The sequence below is a fragment of the Sceloporus occidentalis genome, unplaced genomic scaffold (genome assembly GCF_023333645.1).
Source record: "Sceloporus occidentalis isolate IW3139 unplaced genomic scaffold, rSceOcc1.0.p SCAF_6, whole genome shotgun sequence".
Classification (NCBI taxonomy): Eukaryota; Metazoa; Chordata; class Lepidosauria; order Squamata; family Phrynosomatidae; genus Sceloporus; species Sceloporus occidentalis.
The window spans coordinates 92429258-92451443 of record NW_028316986.1 but is presented as its reverse complement, the minus strand read 5'-3'; the positions used below and the strand labels follow the sequence as shown (position 1 = coordinate 92451443).

Genomic DNA, 22186 nt, shown 5'->3' with positions numbered 1-22186 from the left:
GAGGGGCTGTACAAACAGCCTGTTCAGGAGTGGCTCTATTCCAGCCCTGAATGGGCTGGGTTGGGAATGCAGCAGTCACACACCATGCTCCCAACCCACTGGAAAAAGAAGCCCCGAAGAGCTACTTTTCCTGGTGCAACAGAGGTGCCATAAATAATAATAATAATAATAATTTGTTTTATTTATATACCGCTATTCCAAAGATCATAGCGGTGAACAGCAAGTAAGCTAATTAGCAAGTAAGCTAATTTGCCCCCAACAGTCTGGGTACTCATTTTAGCGACCTCGGAAGGATGCAAGCCTGAGTCGAGCTTGGGCCCTTTTGCTGGTCTTGAACTCGCAACCTTGTGGTTTTGAGTGAATGGCTGCAGTACAGGCATTTAACCACTGCGCCACCAGGGCTCCAAAGGCTGTGGTGCGCCCTTATGACGACCCTCATGCGCAGCGCCATTTAGCGACATCATCATGGCATGTTCTGTCTGTACAGGTGCACGCCAAGACGACACCTGGGGCATGCGGTAGGGTTTCTGAGCATATAAACGCTCAGCCCCTGCGCAACTCTAGTTTGGCCCCAGGCCCTAACAAAGTGCTGGTCTGTCCAGGCCCTAACTAAATAATAAAAAGACTACTGTTTTCCTTCAGTCCTTACATATCTGAGAGAGCTAAATAATAAATTAAAATTAAAATAATAAAAAGTATATTATTGGGTCCATTTACCTGACTGCTGTATCCATAACCAAGGAGGATACATACAAGAAGATAATGCCCAGTTGCTTTGAACCCAGCTGTGTTGCTGCAGACATTGTTATCTGTATTCAGCACCCCTATTGCAGCATGGAGGCGGAGTTCATTAGCACCTGCTTTTCATTTCCATATTGAAATTTCCTTTCACCAGCTTCAATCAATGTCTTAGTGGGGCTGTCTCTTGTCACTTTCTACAATGCAATAGGTGGTTATGCAAACAGTGGCATCACTTGGGTTAGTGTGATCCCATGTAGTAAAAAATCCTGGGGTCCTTTGTCCTCCCACTAAGCATCAAACCATTTCATCAGCATTTTAAAGGGACTCAGGTGAACACCACAGCCGGTTTCTACCAAAAGGCAGACATTTGGGGAGCAGTGGTGTCACAGATGTCACTTGGTAAGCTTGCACCCCCCCCCCCCCCCGTGACACTCCTGCATGCAAAACAGCACATGATGCTGAGCTGAACAGGGAGAAACATATCCCTGGCACTGGCCTTTTGGTTTCTTGTGAAGTGTGTGTGTGCACGTGTGTGTGTGGGTGTGGGTGTGAGGGGAGGTTAGAATAGACCCTGCATATCTGGGACATTCTTTTGCCCACCTCAGACTTATCTGATCCCACTATAACTGCCATGGAAGCATTCTTTGGGATCCTGGGATTTGGATTTTTGGAAGGGTTAATTAGAATTTTGAGACAGAGAACTCTAATTTGAAGGTACGCACACTTGTACACACATACACGCACACACATGCAGACGTACCAGATCCAGAAGGGAAATTTCTTATAGTGTCAAGTAGCAGCAATGCACTATTGGTTTGTGAATATTCTCAGGTTCTACCACACGAGGTCAGTATGACCTAGTTATTCAGAATCTTTGGTGATGAGCTCTAGAGTTGGTTTTGTCCCTCTGAAGGGTATCAAGAGAAAGCAACTTGCATAAACAGGCAGTCTGTGACCTAGGAACAGTACAGCTATCAGCATGATATGAACTACAGCATGGGTTACCTTCCCTTTCCTTGAGAACTTTCAGTTAATTATTCAAATGATAATGTAAGTGGGACCTGCCCCAAAAATGGTGCAGTGTAGATGCTCCTCTTCAGCATCCTATACATCCAGCTGTGCCCTCTTCCTGAGAACTCCATACCACTCTTCCCAGGTTCTACAAAGGCACCCCTGCAAACAGTTGATATTTCATGGGCTTGAATCCTATTGGCAGAGTAAACCCATTGAATTGATTGTTTCATGGTGAACTAACACTTTGTCAGCCCAATTAATACAATGGGTCCATTTAGCTGGGATTACCAATAGGATTTAGGCCCATCACCATTGTGCATACTAAGACCTCATTACCTGGGAGTTCTCAAGTAATAATTCCATGGTATTGTTAATTTTTTTTCATTCAAAAGAGCACTGAGTAGCATTTCTGTATCTCTGTGATAAATTAGCCTAGCTGCTTAATGCCTGAACTAGAATTTCAGTGTGGGTTTCCCACCTTTGACTCCTACACCCTGGTTTACTTATTCCTACCTTAGTGCCTTTCAAATAAGTTGGGATTCAGTTCCCATTACCCCAGGCAGTATGGCCATTACAGCAGCCTCAGTAAAGAAAAAAAATCACATTAATGGGGTTGTAGTAAGAACCATCAGTTGAAGAAAACAGTGGCAAAACTGGAGGAACTGAAAATAATAAAGGCAGAGAATGTATCTTTGAATGCATCTAGTGAGAGGGACTTCTTGGTGACTGATCCCACTCTATGGCATTCCCTCCCCTGGAAAGTTCTGCTCTCTTTTCACCAGCAGGTAAAGAATTTCCTATTGAACCAGGCTCTTGACAATTAATGGTTTGTACAGAAGGGTGTTTTTTAAATGGTTTTATAAATGGGGTTAATGCAGCATTTTTATCCCGCTTCTGGCTTTTGCATCCAGTGTGATGCAATGCAATTGACAAGGTTCCAGACCCTCATGGTTTGCAGCAGCTAGTGCCTGGTAAGTGCAGAAGGGGGGTTGGGCTGGGAGACACTATTTAATTAAGGTGATTATGGAGTTACATGGCTGATACAGAATTGTGGCCCATAATTATATATGTTAAAAATAATAAAAACACTTCTGGCCTTTGTGGATATCTTGCTTTTACTTCTCGCCCTTTGACTAGACAGTTGGTGCTCTTACTGATAAACCATCTTAGGGACATGCAAATCTTCATCCCAGGGCTAGCCACAGGGATGGCATAGAACTGTAGTCTGGCCTGTTCTTTAAATGGAATATATCAATCTCTGCAAACTTCAGCAATGGGAGAGTGCAAAAATGATACATTTGTCCATCACTAGTTGGCCCAAGATATGTTGCCACCTGAAGCAAAGGACAGAAAGTCATGCAGGTGCATACTCAGGCAGAGCCCATGTAGATAAGCCATCTGGACTGGCAGCTGAAACTGATGTCAGTGGTGGCAAAGAGAGAGATCTTCTCCATATCTGAGAGCACCACACTAGCTTAGTACACACTGGGTGGTCTGGTGCACCTGTCTTCCAACACTTTCCTATCATTCCCCGTCCCTTCCAACTATTACTTGAGGTAAATACCTGCCTCATCCTGCAGGGTGCTGGTTTTGCATTTACAGCTGTGTGTGAAAATGCATTCTCAGCTCAGACAGATGTGCTGATATCATACAGTTGACTAATGCTTCATCCAAGAAAAGAAAATATAGTAATCTTGGCTTTTGAAACTAGCCTATTTGAGGGAATTTCATGTGGAGAATTTCTTTTCAAGTCTGTGGAGAAAAACACATTGCTTTAAACATTATTAATAGTTCTCCTTGTTATAGTAGAATGATGTGTACAATATACATTTACTTCCTGTTGTTGTGTGCTTACAAGTCATTTTTGACCTATGGCGATCCTAATATGATCCCTGTCATGGGGGTTCTTGGCAAAATTTGTTTAGAAGGATTTGCCATTTCCTTCCTTTGAGGCTGGGAGCATATGTCTTGCCCAAAGTCACCCAGTTGGTTTCCATGGCTGAGTGAGGAATCAAAACCAGGTCTCCAGAGTCTTAAGCCCTTATCAGATGAGTCTGGAACTGGGGGTCTTCAGCACTGGGCGGTTCGAATTCACGTTATTTCACACAATACCATCATACCTGGGAGCCCCTCCGAATTGGCATGATTCAAATTGGCCAATACGCATTCGCGCGAAGTGCATTCAGTGCAGAATGTTTTGTCACACCGGTGCTCAACATGAGGATTGGCCGATTCGTATTGGCCCCCTCGCACATGCTCAGTGGTGCCCTGCATGGGTTGCGACCTTAAACGCTTCCGGGGTGAAAGGGGAGGTCACGTCATGACAGCCCGGTAAACAGCTGGAGAGCCAGCTCATGCACATTAACAATCGCGATACAACGTGCCCTCTCTACATTCCTCTCTGTTTCCTCTCTACATTCCTGCTTGGTTTTAACGTTACCATGACCTTCCCTTGCAACAAATTAGCAATGCCCGGTTGTACGTGTGTGTGTGTGAGTGTGTGAATATGTATTCTGGGGGGGGGGACCAGTTCCAGCGGCTGTCAAAGAGGCTGGATGGCCATCTAAGTAAATGGGGATGCTTTTTTCCTCCTCCTCCTCCCGGCTTGGGAGCCAGCATAAGCTGCATCCCAAGAAGGGAACAGGCACGGGGCCGCTAGAATCGCGGCGATCGCCGCCGTTCCAGCGGCCCCCGCTCCTCTTCCCTTCTTGGGATGCAGCCTATGCTGGCTCACAAGCCGGGAGGAGGAGGAGGAGGCTGCCGGAACCACGATTCCAGCAGCCCCCCGCGCCTCTTCCCTTCTTGGGATGCAGCTTATGCTGGCTCCCAAGCCGGGAGGAGGAGGAAGAGGCCGCTGGAACCGCCCCCCCCCCCGCTTCCCTGGAACCGGCAAGAGGAAAGACCCACCGGAAGTTAAAATTGGAATCTGGGGGTCTTGCGATGGAATTCAGGATTGGGTAGTCACACCAGAGCCATTCGCACTGAGATCGAACAGAGCCCCAATCCAGGATATTGCCAATCCCCTTATCAGCGCACTGGCAAACACGCTCCAAAAAGAGGAGCCAGTACGCATTCAGTTCGGCATCTCGCGCATTCACGTGAGTTCGGATTGGGCCATTCGAATGCTGGTATGATGGTATTGTGCGAAATAACGTGAATTCGAACCGCCCAGTGCTGAAGACCCCCAGTTCCAGACTCATCTGATAAGGGCTTTAGTCCAACATTCAAACCACTATGCCACACTGACTCTCACATTTACTTCCTAGTCACTGTTATTTATTGTATATTTTATGTGATTTTATATTGGATGTAGATGTTTTAAATTGTTTTGAATTTTATTGAGATTTTAGATTTTTTTATCTGTGAAGCGTCTTGGAAACAAGGCAAATAAATAAATAAATAAATAAATAAGTTTCATCTACACAAGTGTTTTGCATGTGGAAAAGACTGTGATTAAAAGGTTTTGCCTTTTTTTTGAAGCTTCGCAGCATTAAAATGCATTAATTGGCCATTATTTTTTATCATTACCTATGAAACTCTGACAGAGAAGGCTAAATATCTCACAAAACTACTAGTCCCAGAATTCCATAGCACTGAGCCATGGCAGTTAAAACACTGCATTATTTGGAAGTTAGACCTGAATTTTGAGATCTGCCTTCTGCTCAGCTACCTTAACCCAGTTTTGGGTTAATGTTTTGCATATTTTGCCTGAAGCTAAGCCATGGGCCGGTCAGTGGGACATGAGCTGAAAAGATAGATGGGAAGGATATCTCTTGGTGGCAGCTTCATCCTTGCCTTCCCTCTTCCTTTTGAAAACTACCTGTGAAGATGGTAGGCAATTAGCCAGGGGAATGGCAGGTTGGGGGTAGTATTGAGAGCAGGGAGGAATACACCAAGGACCAGAGGATCATTTTTGCATTTTTTAATGCATGTCATGTATTCAAATCCTTTATTTCAAAATCTAATGTCAAGTCTCAAGTCTCTAACTTCAATTTCTAAGTTGAGTCTTAAGTTCTTGCATTTAAGTTCTTATATTTTCAAGTCAAATCTCTAGTTTTGTCTCAAGTCAACATTAATAGAAAAAAAATGAGGTGGCGACGGTAGAAATGTGTGTGTATGTATGTGTGTGGAGTTCAATAACCAGAAAATCAAGAAGATGGGCACAAAGTTAAGTAAAAAAATCTTGGGTGGGGAAACAGCAAGCATGTTAAGCAGTGGGCTTGAGGCAGAAGGGTCCTTCTAAAACTTTTCAAAAACTTCAGAAGGCTCCTCCAATGTGCAGCAGGGACACGTTCTGAGTAGACCTCAACTCTCCCCCCTCAATCCCACTTTTTAATGCATTTGCTGTTTCTGGATAAAATTAGACCAGCAAGTCAGTCGCTAAAAATATGCAAGTTTAAGTTGAGTCAATTCTGTGCATCATTTATAGATGAGCCATGTCCAAGTTGGGCCATCATGAGTCCAATTTGAATCTGAGTCTATCGACTTAAGTCTGCATCATAGCTGAACCATCTGTGGTTGCTCCAGGTTGCTGTGCCAACCACTTTTAGTGACTGAAAATGCTATATTAGTCACTGCCAGTCACTTTTGGGAATTATTATTATTATTATTATTATTATTATTATTATTATTCTTTTAGGCTAGGCAGAAGGCAACAAACAGAGTTGAGATATACAACCAACCCCTGGTAGGCATTTTTGGGAGGGTCAAATGTGTTTTCCAAGTTTTTTTTTAAACTTTGTTGTTATCTGATATAGTATATCCCACCTTTCCCCCAATATATGGCCAACTATGTAAGTTAAAACAAAATAGCTAAAACAGTATGTGATACAAAGTTTTAAAAAGCATTGATCAATCTAATCAAAACAGTAATTAAAAATAATCAAAACCCATTAAATACATTTTTTAAAAAACAGCAAACCCAATGCTCTTCCTTCTACCCCAGCTAGTTAAAGGCTGATGGTCTGTTTGAATGAGGTCTTTGCCTACTGGTGAGAAGCCAGAAGTGGGTGGCCCAAATGAGACTCTCTTGGGAGAGAGTTCTATAGCCTAGCAGTAGCCACAAGAAAGCTTTCTCCTGTGTCCTCACTAGATGAGCCTCCAAGGGTGGAAAGATGGAGAGAAAGCCTTCCTTCCATTCAGGCAGTTTCATCTGTTTATTTCTTTATTTTTTAAACTGAGGAGTATGAGGGAGCCAAGAACTGCAGAGGAGCCCACTCCCAGACAGGCATGCAGTGCACAATTCCCAGCCCTAGGTTAGAGTATTGGGCTGGAACTTGGGAAATAATGGTTCAGGTCTGCTTTTGAGTAATGCAACTCACAGGACTAGTCATTCTCTCACAACATGACCTACCTCATAGGATTGCTGTGAGGATAAAATGATGAAGTGCTCCAAATTTGAGCTCCCTTGGGGAAAGGTAGTATATAAATGCAATGGATAACTAAACAAACTGTCACTAATAAAGTAAAAATTCAAAGCCATAGCCATGGTGGTCTGGGGAATCAAAATACAACGGGATCTTGTAGCACCTTTGAGACTAACTGAAAGAAACTGGTAGCCTGAGCTTCAATCTATATACCTCCACAGATGCATGCAGGAATTAGACTGAAGTCTATGGAGTTTTTCACACGTGAGGAATTTATCTTAATTTCAAATGAAAAGAAAGTGGGGCAGAATGCATTCACGTGAATTCGCTAGTTCAGTTAATTTACATGAATTTGAATTGTGTTCAAACTGACTTCTCATTGCCTGAAAATAGCTTGCCATTGCCCGAAATTGCGTGTGATCACCTCTCACGCAATAACGTGAAACCCGATGATTGCATTCGGACTGACTTCACATTGCCTGAAATTGTGTGTGGTAGTCTATCACGCAATAACATTAAACTCCATGATTGCATTCAGATTGCCATTGGATTATACTTCCAATTTCCCTTGTCTGATAAACTCCTATGAAAGCTCATGCTACCAGCTTCCTTGACACTGGTATAGTCAGTATCCCACAGATCAAATTTTTCAGTTCCATATCTTGAAAAGCAATAAAGTTTTTCCCCCCTCTTGTTTGGCCCTTGAAATTGGAGCTAGCAGGCACTTGTTCTTCTTTATATGTAACAACAGTAGTCTTCTTATTCCTCCTTCTTGAATGCTCTCTGCCCTCTCCCCCCCCCCCCCCCAGTCTAGAATGAATTCTGGGATAACTTTGACTCATCCAGGGTTTTTGAAAATTTTAATTTGCTTCAAGGAAGAGATCAGTCACAATGATGCACCAGCTTTCATCTGTATGTACAGAAGAAGAATGCAGAGAATCAGCATATTCTTGAGTACCCGTTTTGGAAAATAATGCCGGGTGTATTGAAAAATAATCAGCACCATCATCAACATCCTTCATGTGCATGCAGAAGCCTGCTGGAATAGATTGCAAATCATGCATCTGTTTGTATGTCAGTGGTCTGTCTATATAGCAGCTGGATCAGAACAACTGTTTTTGATCCATTTGATATTGATACACTGTTTCAAAGTTGTACTGATATGATTTTACTTTTGCGTAGATGTACTCTTCATTTTGTTCCATAGCTTCCAAAAGCTTTGAAGAGATCCAAAGCTTTTCAGGACAGTTCTAAATTTGTTTATTCTGAAGTAAGGCTCACTTAATGCAGCTGTCCCTACTCCCTAGTAAGTGGGCTTCAGCTTGCAGTCTCTGTGTGGTTGCAGAACAGGTTCTTCGAAGAAATCTTTGGCATTTCCTGGTTCAAGCCAGGCTGAAAATTCTGTTTATATGTGGTATTTTGGTAACTTCCATTTATGGGCATATGTGGGAAATGCAGGGGTTGAAGGGGGAAGAGAAATGGAAAAATGAAGTTGAAAAATATATTAACTGAACTCTTTCTGTTCTCAGGTTCCCCTTGTTCTTTGGGCCAAGGCTTACATTGCTTTTTCTTCCCAACTGTCTGGACAGAATTCTTGGTAACTGAACTATTTCCATATGTTAAGAACATAAAACAGGCTAATCCATGTGTGTCTGAGCCACACCCAGGCCTTTTTCTAATGAAGGCAAGGACTGTGTCCTAAAACCATAACATGAGAGATGGATAGCATTTAATTGTGTGTTCAGTGGGTAAAATAATGTGGCTCTGTCATTCATTTTGTGCCTTTAACAATAATAATAGCTTCAGTGTCCTCTTACAGCATTGTGTGCTTGGTAAAAAGACTTACAGTAATAAGAAGGAATGCAGATTACCTAACTGAGGTTTGCTATTTCTAGAGAAAGCATTCAAAAACCTATTTTCTTAATGACTTCTGGTTTGTCATGAGTCAAAAAACTGGATTCTATAGAAGAGGCTTGTTTTGTCACTAAATGCTTGCAGACTATGCCCTGAATCCTATTGACAGCCACACATAGAGTAGAACCATTGATTCGGTACTATTTACATAAGAGTTAACTAGCAGCTCATTTCAATGAGTCTGTTCTGGTTATCACTAACAATTGGTTTTAGCCTTCTGTGTGTCACTAATTCCTTATTATATAACACCACCACCATCCTCATCCTCATCCTGTTTCCTGTGGATATATCCTCACCATTAGATCTTGAAAAAGTTACTTTTTTGGAACAGCCATTCTCTTGGGGATGTATATATGTTCTTTGTCCTTGGATTATTACTGCAAATTCTTCTCATTGCTGCAAATGGAGTTCAAAGGGCAAAAATATTTTACACTCAGTTTAGTCAGAAGGGGGGAAAGGAGAGGAGGAGCAAAATTTTGCCCTTTCAAGTAGGCTCAGGCAAATACAAACTGTCCCAGTCTCTCCTAGGGGAGAGTTCTTTCTTATTAGTATTTTTGCCATCTTGACCATACTGCTGTTGCATGTTCAGATGTATATAGGTTTTCACCTGTGAAATGTTAGATAGAAGGTATGGACTCACCATCCTTTCCTTGTCCCTTCCTTGAGCAAGCGATTGCTCACTACTGCTTTAAGCAATGAATGGTTTGTTATCCTTCACTTTTTAGAGTTGTGAGATCAAAATAGGACTTTATGTGTGTGGCCATGAACTCTTGAAAGATAAGCAGGAAGGGAGTGAAGCAGGATACAGAAATGAAAATATAACTTATGTTTTGTTTTGTTTTTTGAGTTTCTGGTGGAACACATATTTCCTCTGTAATAGAAACTGTTGTAGCAGTGTCAAAGGTTTATATCGTTATAACTACTGTGTATCTCTGTGGTTAAAATGTACTTTGATGAGTTATTCATTGAACTGTGCTTAGGAATCTTTTTATTGTCTCAATATAAGGGTGGCTTGTGCTGTTTTATGAGGGGAAAGCACATGGAAGACATGAGTCAAAATGGCCATGGGGAAGATTTGAAAGCAAGTTTGTTATGGAGCAAAATGCAAACCAATATGTTTTACATTTAACTATTTGCCATCTGAACACATGGTAGGAACATGTCCAAAGTCTAAATGAGATATTGGCTAAGTTACTTTTCTACATGACATGCTCCAGAATCTTCCAACCAGCATAGTCAAGATGTTACCCAAAGGGCACATGATGTGGCTCATGAAAAATGTCAGGTTATTTTCTCTTGCCAGCCAGTTACAGCAATGTAGCTTCAGATTTGTGGATCTGCTTGAATATGCCAGTTCAAGAACTGATATTGATTCCTTTACAATGGTTTACATTGTCTTAAAGGTGATTTGCAAATTGCTATCAAATTTACAATACTTTCTTTCAATTGCACTCTCAATGATAACATAGATATCAAATGTAAATGAAATTATGCAGTTATCCCTTGAATCCTTCAACTGTTTCATTGTTTAGATAAAAACTGGGAAGCATGGGGTCAATTGTCAAATCAAAACCAGTTTTTAGGTTTCATTTTCCTCTTCAAGCACTATGTCTTCAAGTACCAGCTACTGTATCTGCACTACAGTCTGTGTGAGGTAAACAGCCAATGCTTGGCCTTCAGCCTGCAGGTAATGACACTACCTTCAGTATTAACTAGGACTTCCTTAAAAGGATGGGCACTTCCTGTTACAATTACATAAAAAGCAACACTCATTTTTAAATAAAAAGTAGCATTTTGAGCGTTAGACTAGGATACTGGGGATCAAAACAGACCACCCTGATAGAGTGGCTCCGCACTGCCCCTGGGAATGCCAGATCGGTCCTGTGGCAACTGCACATTGTGGGCCTGATCCAGCAATTTGCAAGCTCAAAAAGGGCCGGCAAAATGCCGCTCTTTCTTAAAACAGTGAAAAGCTTCTCTTGACGCCACAGTGGCAGCTTTTTCATGATTCTTTGGCGCAGCGCATGCTGAAGAAGGGGCATGATGCCACCACCATCTGGTTGGACAGGTGGCATAATGCTTGCCTTGGGGAGGAGTCAGGGCATCTAGCGTGCGGTAGCCATGCTCCCACTCCATCCTGATGCCAGACCTTTTGGCTGGTCTGTACAGCCCCTGGGAGACTATTGTTCAACTCCCAGCTCAACTATGGAAACCTACTAGGTGGCCTTGGGCCAGCCACATTCTCAGCCTCGGAGGATGGCAGTGGCGAACCCCCTCTGAAGAAACTTGCCAAGAAAAACCTTTAACAGGGTAGCCATAAATCAAAAATAATTTGAAGGCAACCAGGACTGAAGATTTATCCATTTGCAACCACATCCAATGTCTTCTAATATCATTGCTTTTCTGTTCATCATGACATGCAGCAGTGGCCATCTAAAAGACACCATTTTTGGAGTCCTAAAGAGTTTCCTGGGTAAGTTGTGATTTCTCCTACATTTTCTATTACAAAGTTCCATCCCGGTAGGATCCCACCATTACCAATGGTCTATACAGTCCAATTTTTTTAAAAAATTGTAATAATTATTTACGGACAAAGAGCAAGGTAGTATGTTACTTAGGAATACATACTTTTTTTTCCTCATGGAAGTTAAGAGAGACTTCAAAACCTAATACTGCAGAACAGTAAAGTATGTGCCCTTCATGTTTTGACACTCTCCCCTTGAGATTGTATGGAAAAAAATGGCTGTGCTGGTATCATGACCAACTAAGAGTACATCCACACTGCAAAAATACAGCAGTTTGACACCACTTTAACTGTCATGACTCTATCTTATGGAATCCATGTGAGGTTTGGTGAAGCACCAGGCCTCTCTGGCAGACCAGCCTCCCCAAACTAGAAAATCAGGATTCCACAGGATGGAACCATGACAGTTAAACTCGTGTAAAACTGCTTTATTTCTGCAGTTTGGAAGAGCTGTAAGCTGTTTCGAAGCAAATAAGTGCTAAGCTATGCTTTTAATTTTTAAATATACCCAACTTTCTTGGGTAGCAGCTCTCATAACCTGAGGTTAATCTTTCACATTGTAAAGTGTACTCTGGCAATCCTTCAAATGGGATGTAACATTTTGGAAGCTGACTGTAGGACAGGAAAGCTGTCTCTGAGCTGACCTGATACATTCACCTGCAACAAAATGAAAATTCTGCACTAGACCTGGCTTTGTTTTTGAAGGAATTTTTGGTTTACTATCATCTTTTTCTGTTCAAACAGAAGAAGAAAACAGCAATATTTCTCTTTTTTGGCTGCCCACCACTCAATGAAAGCTGAAGTTCTGGGATTTATGCCAGCTGTTTGAACAAAGTAAATGTGACTAACAATGCAATTCTATCCATGTCTGCTTGGAAGCCCAAATGAAGTCAAGAGGGCCTACTCCTAGGTAAATTTGAACAATATTATAACCTTAAATATTATTTTAATTCCAAATTCATGACTTCACTGGAGTCCAAAATGGGCTGCAGCCAGTTTACATTTCCTGTTAATAGGTAATGTTTGCACCTGTGTAAACAGAGCCTGTTGCACTCAGTGTGATAGTTTAAACTGTTTAAGCCAATTAATCCCCACTGTCCAAATCAAAAGGTGTGCATGTATTCTCTAAAACATAACTGCCAAGTCCTTTCATTTGCATTGCAAGAAGCTGTTCCCACCTGGTGCAATGAATGAGGAAGACCTGTTAGGGAGAATGACTCCATATATGAAAGTGCTGACTCAGAACAACTGACATAAATTAAGGAACTCCATAACAGGGCCTAAATAGCCTAAAGGTACCAGATTTTCTTTGATCTTCGAAGCTTAGCTGGGTGAGCTCCAGTTAGTACTTGGATGAGAGACTGCAAACAAATGCCAGGTGCTATAGGTTATATTTCAGTGGAACTGGCAAAACCACCTCTGGGTATTCCTTGCCTAGGAAAACCCTAGGAAATTTATGAGGTTGCCATAATTCATCAGGCAACTTGAAGGCACATAAACATACATTGACTTGGGTATGTCTGTAAAAGTTTTACAACAACAAAACCCAGGATGCAATCTTGATTAAAAAGTGTCAGTGAGACTCAGTGTGCCTCCTAGAGCCTTAGTCCTGTATAAACATGCTTTTCAGTGTCCCATTGTTCTCAGGGGCTCTACTTCTTCTTGCTGCTGTGTGCCTCCAAGTCAATTTTGACATATGGTGACCCTAAAGGCAATCTATCATAGAGTTTTCTTGGCATGTTTCTTCAGAGGGGTTTGCCATTTGAAGCTGAGAGTGTGATTTGCCCAAGGTCACCCAGTGGGTTTTTATGCTCAAGAAGGGAATTGAACCCTGATTTCCAGAGTCATAGTCCAACACTCAAATTACTATTTAACACTGGCTCCCAGGGCCTCTAAGTGCATAAATGCTCATGTTTACTTAGAACAGGCATAAGATTACTCTGAGCAGAACTTTGAATCCAAATTCTAAAATCTAGATGCATTCTTAAAATGTCTTACTTTCCTAAACTCATGTTTTGACCATAAACTAACTATAGACACTCACTGATATCTATTATATCATGTAGCCAATTTATTTGATTGCTACCAGGAAGTTTCAAGATAATTACTTATTTAAAGAAATGGTTTGACAGAATCTTCTCTGTAGCTCAGCTTTCAAGAGGTTAGGTATTTAACTGCTTCAATGTTTCCCAACACTGCCAAGGTATTATTGATAGTAAGCATCAGGCTCTCAAAATAGTGTTATTGAAAGCTAGAATGGGAAACTAGGTTACCACAAAGGTCTGCTGCTTAGTCATCCCATCGTGTAAAATCAGATTTGCCCCCAGCTGGGTAAGTAAGAGAGAATTGGGTAATTACATCTTGTGCCTATTCACCAAGAAATATCTGCTAATGAAGCATTAGGTGTGTAAGTGTTTTCTTCTGCTAATGAAGAAGTATTGGGAAGTGTAAATAAACTTATGTCAGTTCTCAGAAACTGTTAAACCTCACAAAATCAAGAGACATACAAGCTGATTTATATAAAAAATAAAATACTTTTATTTTTCAACTAGAAAGGTGCAAACATGTAACTTTTGGTCACACTTCTCAACAGGTAACAAATTGTTCCTGGGTGGAAAGATTGGTCAGCTATGAAAAAGCCACTCGTTTTACTTCAGGCCACGTTCACTAAGGCAGAGAGAAGTTGGTCTTCTCCACTGCTTCCTTGCCCTTAATTTGATGAACTGCTTTGAGAGGATACTGGCACATCTCCAGCAAAACATCAATTCAGTTTGCTGTTTCTCTACTGACTGATCAGAACTGCCATTACAGAATCTATTTTACATTTTGAATGAATGCATTTTGATCAGGCAAGCCTTGCATTGTAAAAAGAGAGAGAGAGGGAGAGAAGAGAAAAAAGAGGCTAACACTGATGTATCAAAGCATTAGCAAAAAAGGAAACAAAATTTTAAATTAACTTAGATAACTGTACAATATATATATACAAGCACACACGCACACACGCAGACACACATACAGTATTTACAATATTACAATACTGTAATATTACAATAGTAATTTTTTTAAAAAAAATCTTGCTTGTGGCAGACAGTTCCATTGCCACAAGCTGTCCAGTCTAATTCCAGTTCTTTTTGAATGAACTATTCGAATCAGAACGTCAGAGGAGAATTGCTGCCATTCTAACAGAACACACTTCCTTAGCATCTTCCTGGATGAGAATCCCAGTATAGCTGTCACTGTCACCAAAATCAGTGCCAATAACCTTGCTAAGGAGTCCTTTTTTGATTGCACTATTCAGTGGAACACACGCTACCACACTGTGAAAATGTTGCTCAAGACTGCATGTGTCCCCTTAAGTAATCCCCATATATACTCTACCCTTCATATAATCTATTCTGAGGCTCAATTTAGGTGTTGTGCCTCACTGTCCACCTTATTATAATTTGTTTCCCTTCAAACCAGCGTTTGGGGTCAGAAGACAATTTTGTCTGAAGTCACATGGAACAGTTTGTTTTTAAAACAGACACTTAAATACCTTGTGCTATTGAATCATGTCTTACAAAATGAGATGCAATTATCAGTTCAAGTTGGCAGTCAGGTTTAAAAGTCTCTGGGGGCTTTTATGCCATGTCTCCATACATCTTCCTGTAGTACACGGATTCAAAGATGTCATTGTCCCCAGGGCAGTTGTAGTGACATGCACAGGTCTTGATAAACATCATCCTCTTCTTCATGACCTCACCGTCGGGACACTTGAACTCCACAGGGAGGGTGGCTGTTCTGTGGGGGGTGCAGCAACGCCCGTCGGTGCAGACGCCACAGAACTTGGCTCGATATGTCTTCATGCTGGTACAGCCGGACAGTTCAAATTTGATTGGCTTGGATATCTTGGGTGTTCGAATGCACTTTTTGCCCTTCTGGTGAGGAAGAAAGAGAGAATTCATATATTTACATGTCAGATATACAATACTCCTATTCATGCTATCCATATCTACACAGTCTTAAAAGTCTGAATCCTAAATCATTGGTCTAACTCCCACTGCAATCAATAAAGTCTTGTAAGCAACAGATGCAAATTACAGGGAAAGAAATTCCACCACAACAATAGGAAAAAAGTTCTGATAGTAAGAGCTGTTCAACAGTGGAACATGCTGCCTTGGAATTTGGTGGAACCTTCTTCTTTGGAGGTTTTAAACAGGCTACAGGGCCATCTGTGCATTTGATTGTGTATTCCTGCATGGCTGGGAGTTGGACTGGATGGCCCTTTGGGTCTTTTCCAACTCTTATGATTCCATGATTGTCTCACAGATATCAATGAGACAAAGTCCAGCTAACAGTTTGGACCCAGACCCCAATCAAACCAGGGCTAAGTGGTTGCTTGTTCCATGATACAATTAAGCATGTGTCCAATGAATTAAACGAAATATATGGAAAACATATTTGTGCCCATTCAGAAGCAAAACTATAAGATCTTGGGTCAGCATGTATAGGACATCAGCCTTAAGGTGCTTAAAATGCCTGGTACCCATTAGTTGGATTTAAGTTCCATTCTATTCAGGCTTTTGATCCATCTGCTCCTACTTGTATCAGATTTCTTATTTCTGGACTTGTTTTCCTTGAATGCTTCTATCATATTAATTTAAATAAAGATAATTTTGATACTTAAAAAAACAGCCGCAAATAATGAGTTTTTATCTAGTTTCTAGTCATCCATGCTGTAGTCCTAAAGACACTTGCCTAAGAGTAAGCCCCACTGAACTTACTGTATAGTGTGCCCCCATTCTTGGGAGCAGACCCTGTTAAATTTAGTGAGACTGCACAGTAAGGGGGTTTATGTACTGTCCTGCATCAATTTGCACTTAAACTTGAAGTGTGGTTATAAATATTACTAGAATAGCATCACTGGTGCACAACAGAAGGATACCAAAAGACCCAGGAGAATGCAAAGTGCTGCAAAACTAAACTTTAAACACACACACACAGAGAACAACCCAATGCAGTGTGTGTGTGTGTGCCGGGTGTGTCAAGGAAGGAAAGATGAAAGGAGAAATGGAATGGATTAAATTGAGCAGGAGCTCTCAGTACTATAATATGTTGTTGCGGGTCCCACTTCTTGTATTTGCATTGGGTTAAAATGAATTTTAGGGCAACTAAGACCTTTGTCTAAAGTAAATTACTAAAGATAAATTGACAGCCATTTACCTTGATGCTCTCCTCCAGGTCAGCTTCACAAGGTCTGACCATGCAAAGTCTGCTTTGCTTCTCCAGCCTGCAGTGGGCATTGTCATTGGTGACTCTGGTGGAGATGCCCATCCCGCAAGTCTTTGAGCAGGCACTCCATTCGGTGGTCTGAACCAGACAGTTGGCCCGCATCATGGAGGGGTCAGGTCCATAGGTATCTTCTAGTCTGTAAGCTGAAAAGGAGAGTCAAAAGGAAAGAATTAGTTTGGAACAAAAAGAATGCATTCAGATGCTACAGAATCCATTGAAATGATGCTGTAACAGGGGGTTACTGGAACCTGTACCAGCACGATTATGGCAATGGAACTACAAAGCTGGTCTCATCACAGGACATCAACATGGAAAAAATAAGGTCTGTTGAGCTCACCAGCAAGAGCAGGTCCAACTGCAGTCTGTTCTTTGTCCTTGGGCTCATCGCACACCCATTCCTCACAGCATTTCCCTGGGAGCTTCACCCTTCGTGGGTAAGGGCAGTCGGGGCTGGGCAGGCGGACGTCCATGCTGCAGAGAGGCACGCAGCCCACAGCCCCATCCAGGCAAGTGCACTGGTATTTGCAGCTACTCTGGAAGGACTCGCCACTCCGGTACACCATGCCTCCAAACACACAGGGGGCACCGTCCTTTGCTGTAAAGAAGGGGAACAACACAGGGTTGGTTTGTGCATCTCCCTCTGTACACTGGAGAACCACTATGGAGCCTACAAGCCTAATAACTTGGGCTAATAATATTCTCTAGCGGTGGTCCTCCCACCTGGGGTCTACTATTGTGTTGCACTGCAACTCCCATCCTCCCCAGACTGGTGCTGGCTGAGCCAAAGTCTAACACAGCTGGAGGGAACCATGTTGAGGAAGGGAAATCTAAAACCCCAAGACTCTTTATAACTCAAAGAATGCAATGAGGCAAACCGACCCTCCCATACCCAGAACCACCTGGCTCTTTTTCAGGCTCTGATCAGAAGAGATCTTTGCTTCCTCCCGGGCCTTTTAGCCCCACTCTCTGCTGCCCCCTGGAGAGACCCAGCAGTACAACCCCAGCCGCCACTCACCGGTGCAGACACCAATCTGACGGTTGGCCGGGGAGCCAAAGTCACAGAAGAGTCCCTTGTGAGGGTCGCAGGGGTCCCGCTCCGTGCACAGCTCGCCCAGTTGCTTGGCACAGACCCGGCAGCACCCGCAGCCATCTGGCACCAGGCTCACCCCTGGTGGGCACGCTGGTGGCAAAGGAGGACACTGGCACTGCCCACTGCACTCTTGGGCACCCACCACCTAAGGAGAGAGGAAGAGGATGGTAAGAGACCAGGAGGAGTTGGAGGTGGAGAAGGGTGGAGATGGTGTAGAAGGACATGGAGATGGAGGAAGAGGAGAAGGAGAGGATGGAGGAGGATATAGAGAAGAAAGGGATAGAGATGTAAGAGCAGGAGAAGAACATGGAGGACAAGAAATTGGAGGAAGAAAGAGAGGATGGAGATGAAGGAGGAGGGGGCAAGGAAATAGAGAAGAAAGAGATGGAGAAGGAGATGAAGAAGAAAGAGAAGAAGATGGAGGACAAGGAGATGGAGGAAGAGAAGGAGAAGATGGAGGAGGAGGATGCAGAGAAGAAGGAGATGAAGAAGAAAGAGATGGAAGAGAAGGAGATGGAGGAAAAGAAGAAGGAGTGGATGGAGTAGGAGGAGAAGGATACAGAGAAGAAGGAGATGGAGGAAGAGAAGAAGAAAGAGGATGGGGAGGTGCAGAAGAAGGATTTAGAGAAGAAGGAAATAGAGATGAAGAAGAAAGATGGAAACGGAGGAAGAGAAGAAGAAAGAGAAGATGAAGCAGGAGATGGATATAGAGAAGAAGGAGATGGAGATGGAGGAGAAGGATATGAAGGAGCAGGAGATGGAAAAAGAGTTGGAGGGAGAGAAGGAGACAGAGAAGCAGGAGATGTAGCATGAAGAGGAGGAGGAGGAGGAGGTCCCTTCCCAGGATCCCGGGGAAGGCGAAGAGTCCCGAGAGAGAGGCGGGAAGGGAAGGGCCCCTGGGGCTGTGTGTGTGTCGGGGGGGGGGGTCCCTTACCGGTCCGAGGAGGGCGAGGAGGAAGAAGGCGAGGGCGAAGGCGCGGGGCTCCATCTCTCTGGGGTCCTGGCTGGAAGAGCTTGGCTGGGAGAGCGGAAGGGAAGCGCTCTGAGGCGAGGGCTGCTGCTGCTGTCTATCTGTCTGTCGGGAGGCGTCCTTCCCTGGCTGCGTCTGCTGCTGCTGCTGCTGTGTCTGGAGGCCGGGCGCGGGCTGCTTTTATGGGGCGGCGTGGGGCGGGGCGTCCAATGGGCTGAATGGAGTGGCGCGCATTCCTGGCATTCCTCTGCCGCCCTCCCTCTCTCCTCCGGAGGGAGCCTGACCCCTTGACCCCCGCATTCCTCCCGTCTGAAAAAGCCTGGCTCCACACAAGAAAGGCAAGGCCTTTGGCACTGGCACAAGGAAGGAGGGAGGAAAGAAAGAAAGAGGGGAAGGAGGGGATGGCTTGCCTCCAGCTTGCCAGCCTAGAGTCTTCCCATCACCACAGACCTGGCTTATTGCAATTTAAAAACACCTTTTTTGGGGGGTGGGGGGGGTGGGGGAGACACACACACCCAGGCTGCATCCACACTGGAGACATAACGCAGTTCGAGTCTTTCCTGGCTCTAGGTTATGGAATTCTGGGAGTTGGAGTTCGTTGTGGGGCCCAGAGCGGATAGATTAGAGGCAGCCTTTAGTATTATTATTATTATTATTATTATTACTATCATTATTATTCTTCCTGGAACCACCACCACCAGCCTTACTATCGTTCCCGAGTGCTTGATCATTTCGTACCCTTCTGGTTGAGAGTGCCTGGGGGGCTCAAGGGTGTTGGAGACTTGGTCGTCCAGTTTCGCCTGATCATTTTGTGCTGTGGGAAGCCCCCATAGTCTAGCCTTAGGGGAGGCTCAAGCCCACCTTCTGGGGTCCATCCTTTCAGAATCACCCTAAACTTTTGTGAAAGTGCTTGCAAAATCAGTTTCTTCCAGCTGAAGGAAAACTGTGAAACCCATGAATGGATTCCAAAACCCATCTCCATTCCCATATGGACAATTGCCTTCCCCATCTTTTCAGCCAGGTTTTTTGTGCCACATGCCAGGTTCAACACGAGATCTTCTTCCTCTCCAGTCACAAATGAACACCATCAATATATAGAAGCACAGAATCTGGAAAAGACTCCAGAGGCCATCCAGTCCAACCCCATTCTGCCATGAAGGAACTCAGTCAAAGCATACCTGACAGATGGCCATCCAGCCTCTGTTTAAAGACCTCCAAGGAAGGAGACTCCACTACACTCCGAGGAAGGAGTGTGTTCCACTGTCAAACAGCCCTTACTGTCAGGAAGTTCCTCCTAATGTTGAAGTGGAATCTCTTATCCTCTAGTTTGAATCCATTGCTCCAGGTCTTATTTCCTGGAGCAGCCAAAAACAAGCTTGCTCCATCCTCAGTGTGACACTTCTTCAGATACTTAAACAGGGCTATCATATCACCCCTTAACCATCTCTTTTCCAGGCTGAACATACCCAGCTCCCTAAGTCTCTCCTCATAGGGCCTAGTTTCCAGACCCTTCACCATTTTGGTCCTCTTCCTCTGGACATGCCCCATATGATATGATTCTTTGAAACAAACCAACAAACCTCAGTTCACCTCCCTTGAATGATGTGGACAGTTGTAGATGGATTCAGCCCATCAGCAAACATTCTCTGTTGTCAACTCTGGAAGACTCCCACTGACTCTGGTGCAGTAACTCTGGAGTAAATCACTTGGGATGTAGAGTGAAGCCAGGTGAAGAACAAATGTTGTGATTTATTTTAATGAGCAAGGAGTGGGCCCTTCTATTTTCCAGAGAAGTCATCAAAGCCACTGCTCCATCTCCCCATCTGTCATGCTCCCAGAACAGGTGTCATAATTGAAAAGGAGAACAAGGCATTGTAAAATGTGGGACGTTCAAGAAGAATTATCAAATAGAAGCTCAAAAACATCCATATAAATATAAATATAAATTCATGTTTCTTCGGCATGCTGAAAATGGAGAACATTTTGGAATGCCTCCTAGACATAAGGTTGCAATGTAGGAAATGTTCTGGAAAAGGGGGACATCTAGTCACCTTGTCCCAGAAACACAGGTAAAAATGTGCCTCTTTATTCATCTCAGGCCTCTAGTGATGACAAAGAGCACAAGTGTAAGGTGTGTGGTGTGTGTATGTGAAAGGGAGCATGTTGCCAGGACAGTTGCTAGGAACCAAGCCTGGGAATTCCCCCCTGCCTCCTCCCCTTTTCTGAACAAAAAGATTCAAAACAACATCTCAAAGCTGGCTGAGTCTTCTTATTTTTTCCCCTCACAAACTTGGGATGCTAGACTTGCTGACTGCAACACTCCCCCCTCCCCTTCCTATTTGATGTGGAATATTCTGTAAAACGTAGGGAATTTGGGAAGGTTTTTTTGTTATATCAGCCAAAGTCACAGATATTATGCTGCGTCCGTTTCTCTGGATCACTGAATCATACAGGGATATTTTCCCTAATAGGTACTTTCTATGAATAGAGAGAGCATTAGAACAGGAGGAGAGGCGTCTTTGTGAAATACTTGGCACAACTGAGCGAGTCTGAAGCATGGAAGATGTGGCTCTGATTTTTCCCACTGCGTATGTACCAGTCATTCATAAGCAAAACATTCCACTCTAGCGTTTCAGTGCTCCTTAAACTTGGTGCCCTCCCCATGTCTACCCAAATCAAAGAATAAAGGGGGGGGGGGAGAGAAAGAATGTGTGAAGGGTGTTTTGTATTTTTTCTAGTTATATTTAGATTTTTCTCTTAGAGCTCAAGGCAGCAGACATGCTTCTCCTCCTGTTGTTTAACTCACACCCACCTTGTGAGGTAGGTCAAGCCCAGATGGAGTGACTGGTCCAAAGTTACCTAGTAGGTTTCATAGCTAAGTGGGGATTTGAACCTGGGATATGTTCAAATATGTTCAAGCATGCCAATTCAGCCAACTGGTCAAAGGATTTCCCCCTCACACAGTCACTGTGGGTTAGGCTGACAAATGTTGAGTGGCTCAAAAACATCCTGAGTAGGCAGAATATTACGGAGAGTAGCTGAGTAGAGATATGAATTTATACCTGCACAGTTTAAATGGCAGTTATTGGGATGTAATGAACATAATATTATGAACACACTGGTAGCCAAGGCCAACTCACTAAGTCTCAGCTTAATGTATATTACAAAGTTGTTGTGATGCTACTCTGAAAATGGTTTGAGCCCAGAATTGGAAGGCTGGCTAGTGGCTGAGCCTCAAATGCAGTAAAGGATCTATGAATTTGCACCAGTCACAAGTCTGTGGAAGTACAGCCTGC

General features: G+C 43.3%; 1 protein-coding gene across 1 annotated transcript; it reads right to left on the bottom strand.

Annotated features, from left to right (window-relative positions):
• Nucleotides 1-14073: 14073 nt before the first annotated feature.
• On the bottom strand, nucleotides 14074-19047 carry LOC149311107 (CCN family member 2). Its single transcript, XM_089530354.1, has 5 exons — nucleotides 18855-19047; nucleotides 17846-18065; nucleotides 17168-17425; nucleotides 16762-16973; nucleotides 14074-15476 (listed from the first exon to the last, which is right to left on the bottom strand). The coding sequence occupies exons 1-5, from the start codon at nucleotides 18906-18908 to the stop codon at nucleotides 15180-15182; spliced, it is 1041 nt and encodes a 346-aa protein (XP_089386480.1). The 5' UTR covers nucleotides 18909-19047; the 3' UTR covers nucleotides 14074-15179.
• Nucleotides 19048-22186: the final 3139 nt, after the last annotated feature.

Coding starts and splice junctions, on each gene's coding strand:
- LOC149311107 (XM_089530354.1), bottom strand. CDS start 18,908: ATGGAGCCCCGCGCCTTCGCCCTCGCCTTCTTCCTCCTCGCCCTCCTC. Junction 17,426..17,845: donor TCAGATTGGTGTCTGCACCG/GTGAGTGGCGGC, acceptor CCTTCTTTACAG/CAAAGGACGGTGCCCCCTGT. Junction 16,974..17,167: donor AGTTGGACCTGCTCTTGCTG/GTGAGCTCAACA, acceptor TCTCCTTTTCAG/CTTACAGACTAGAAGATACC.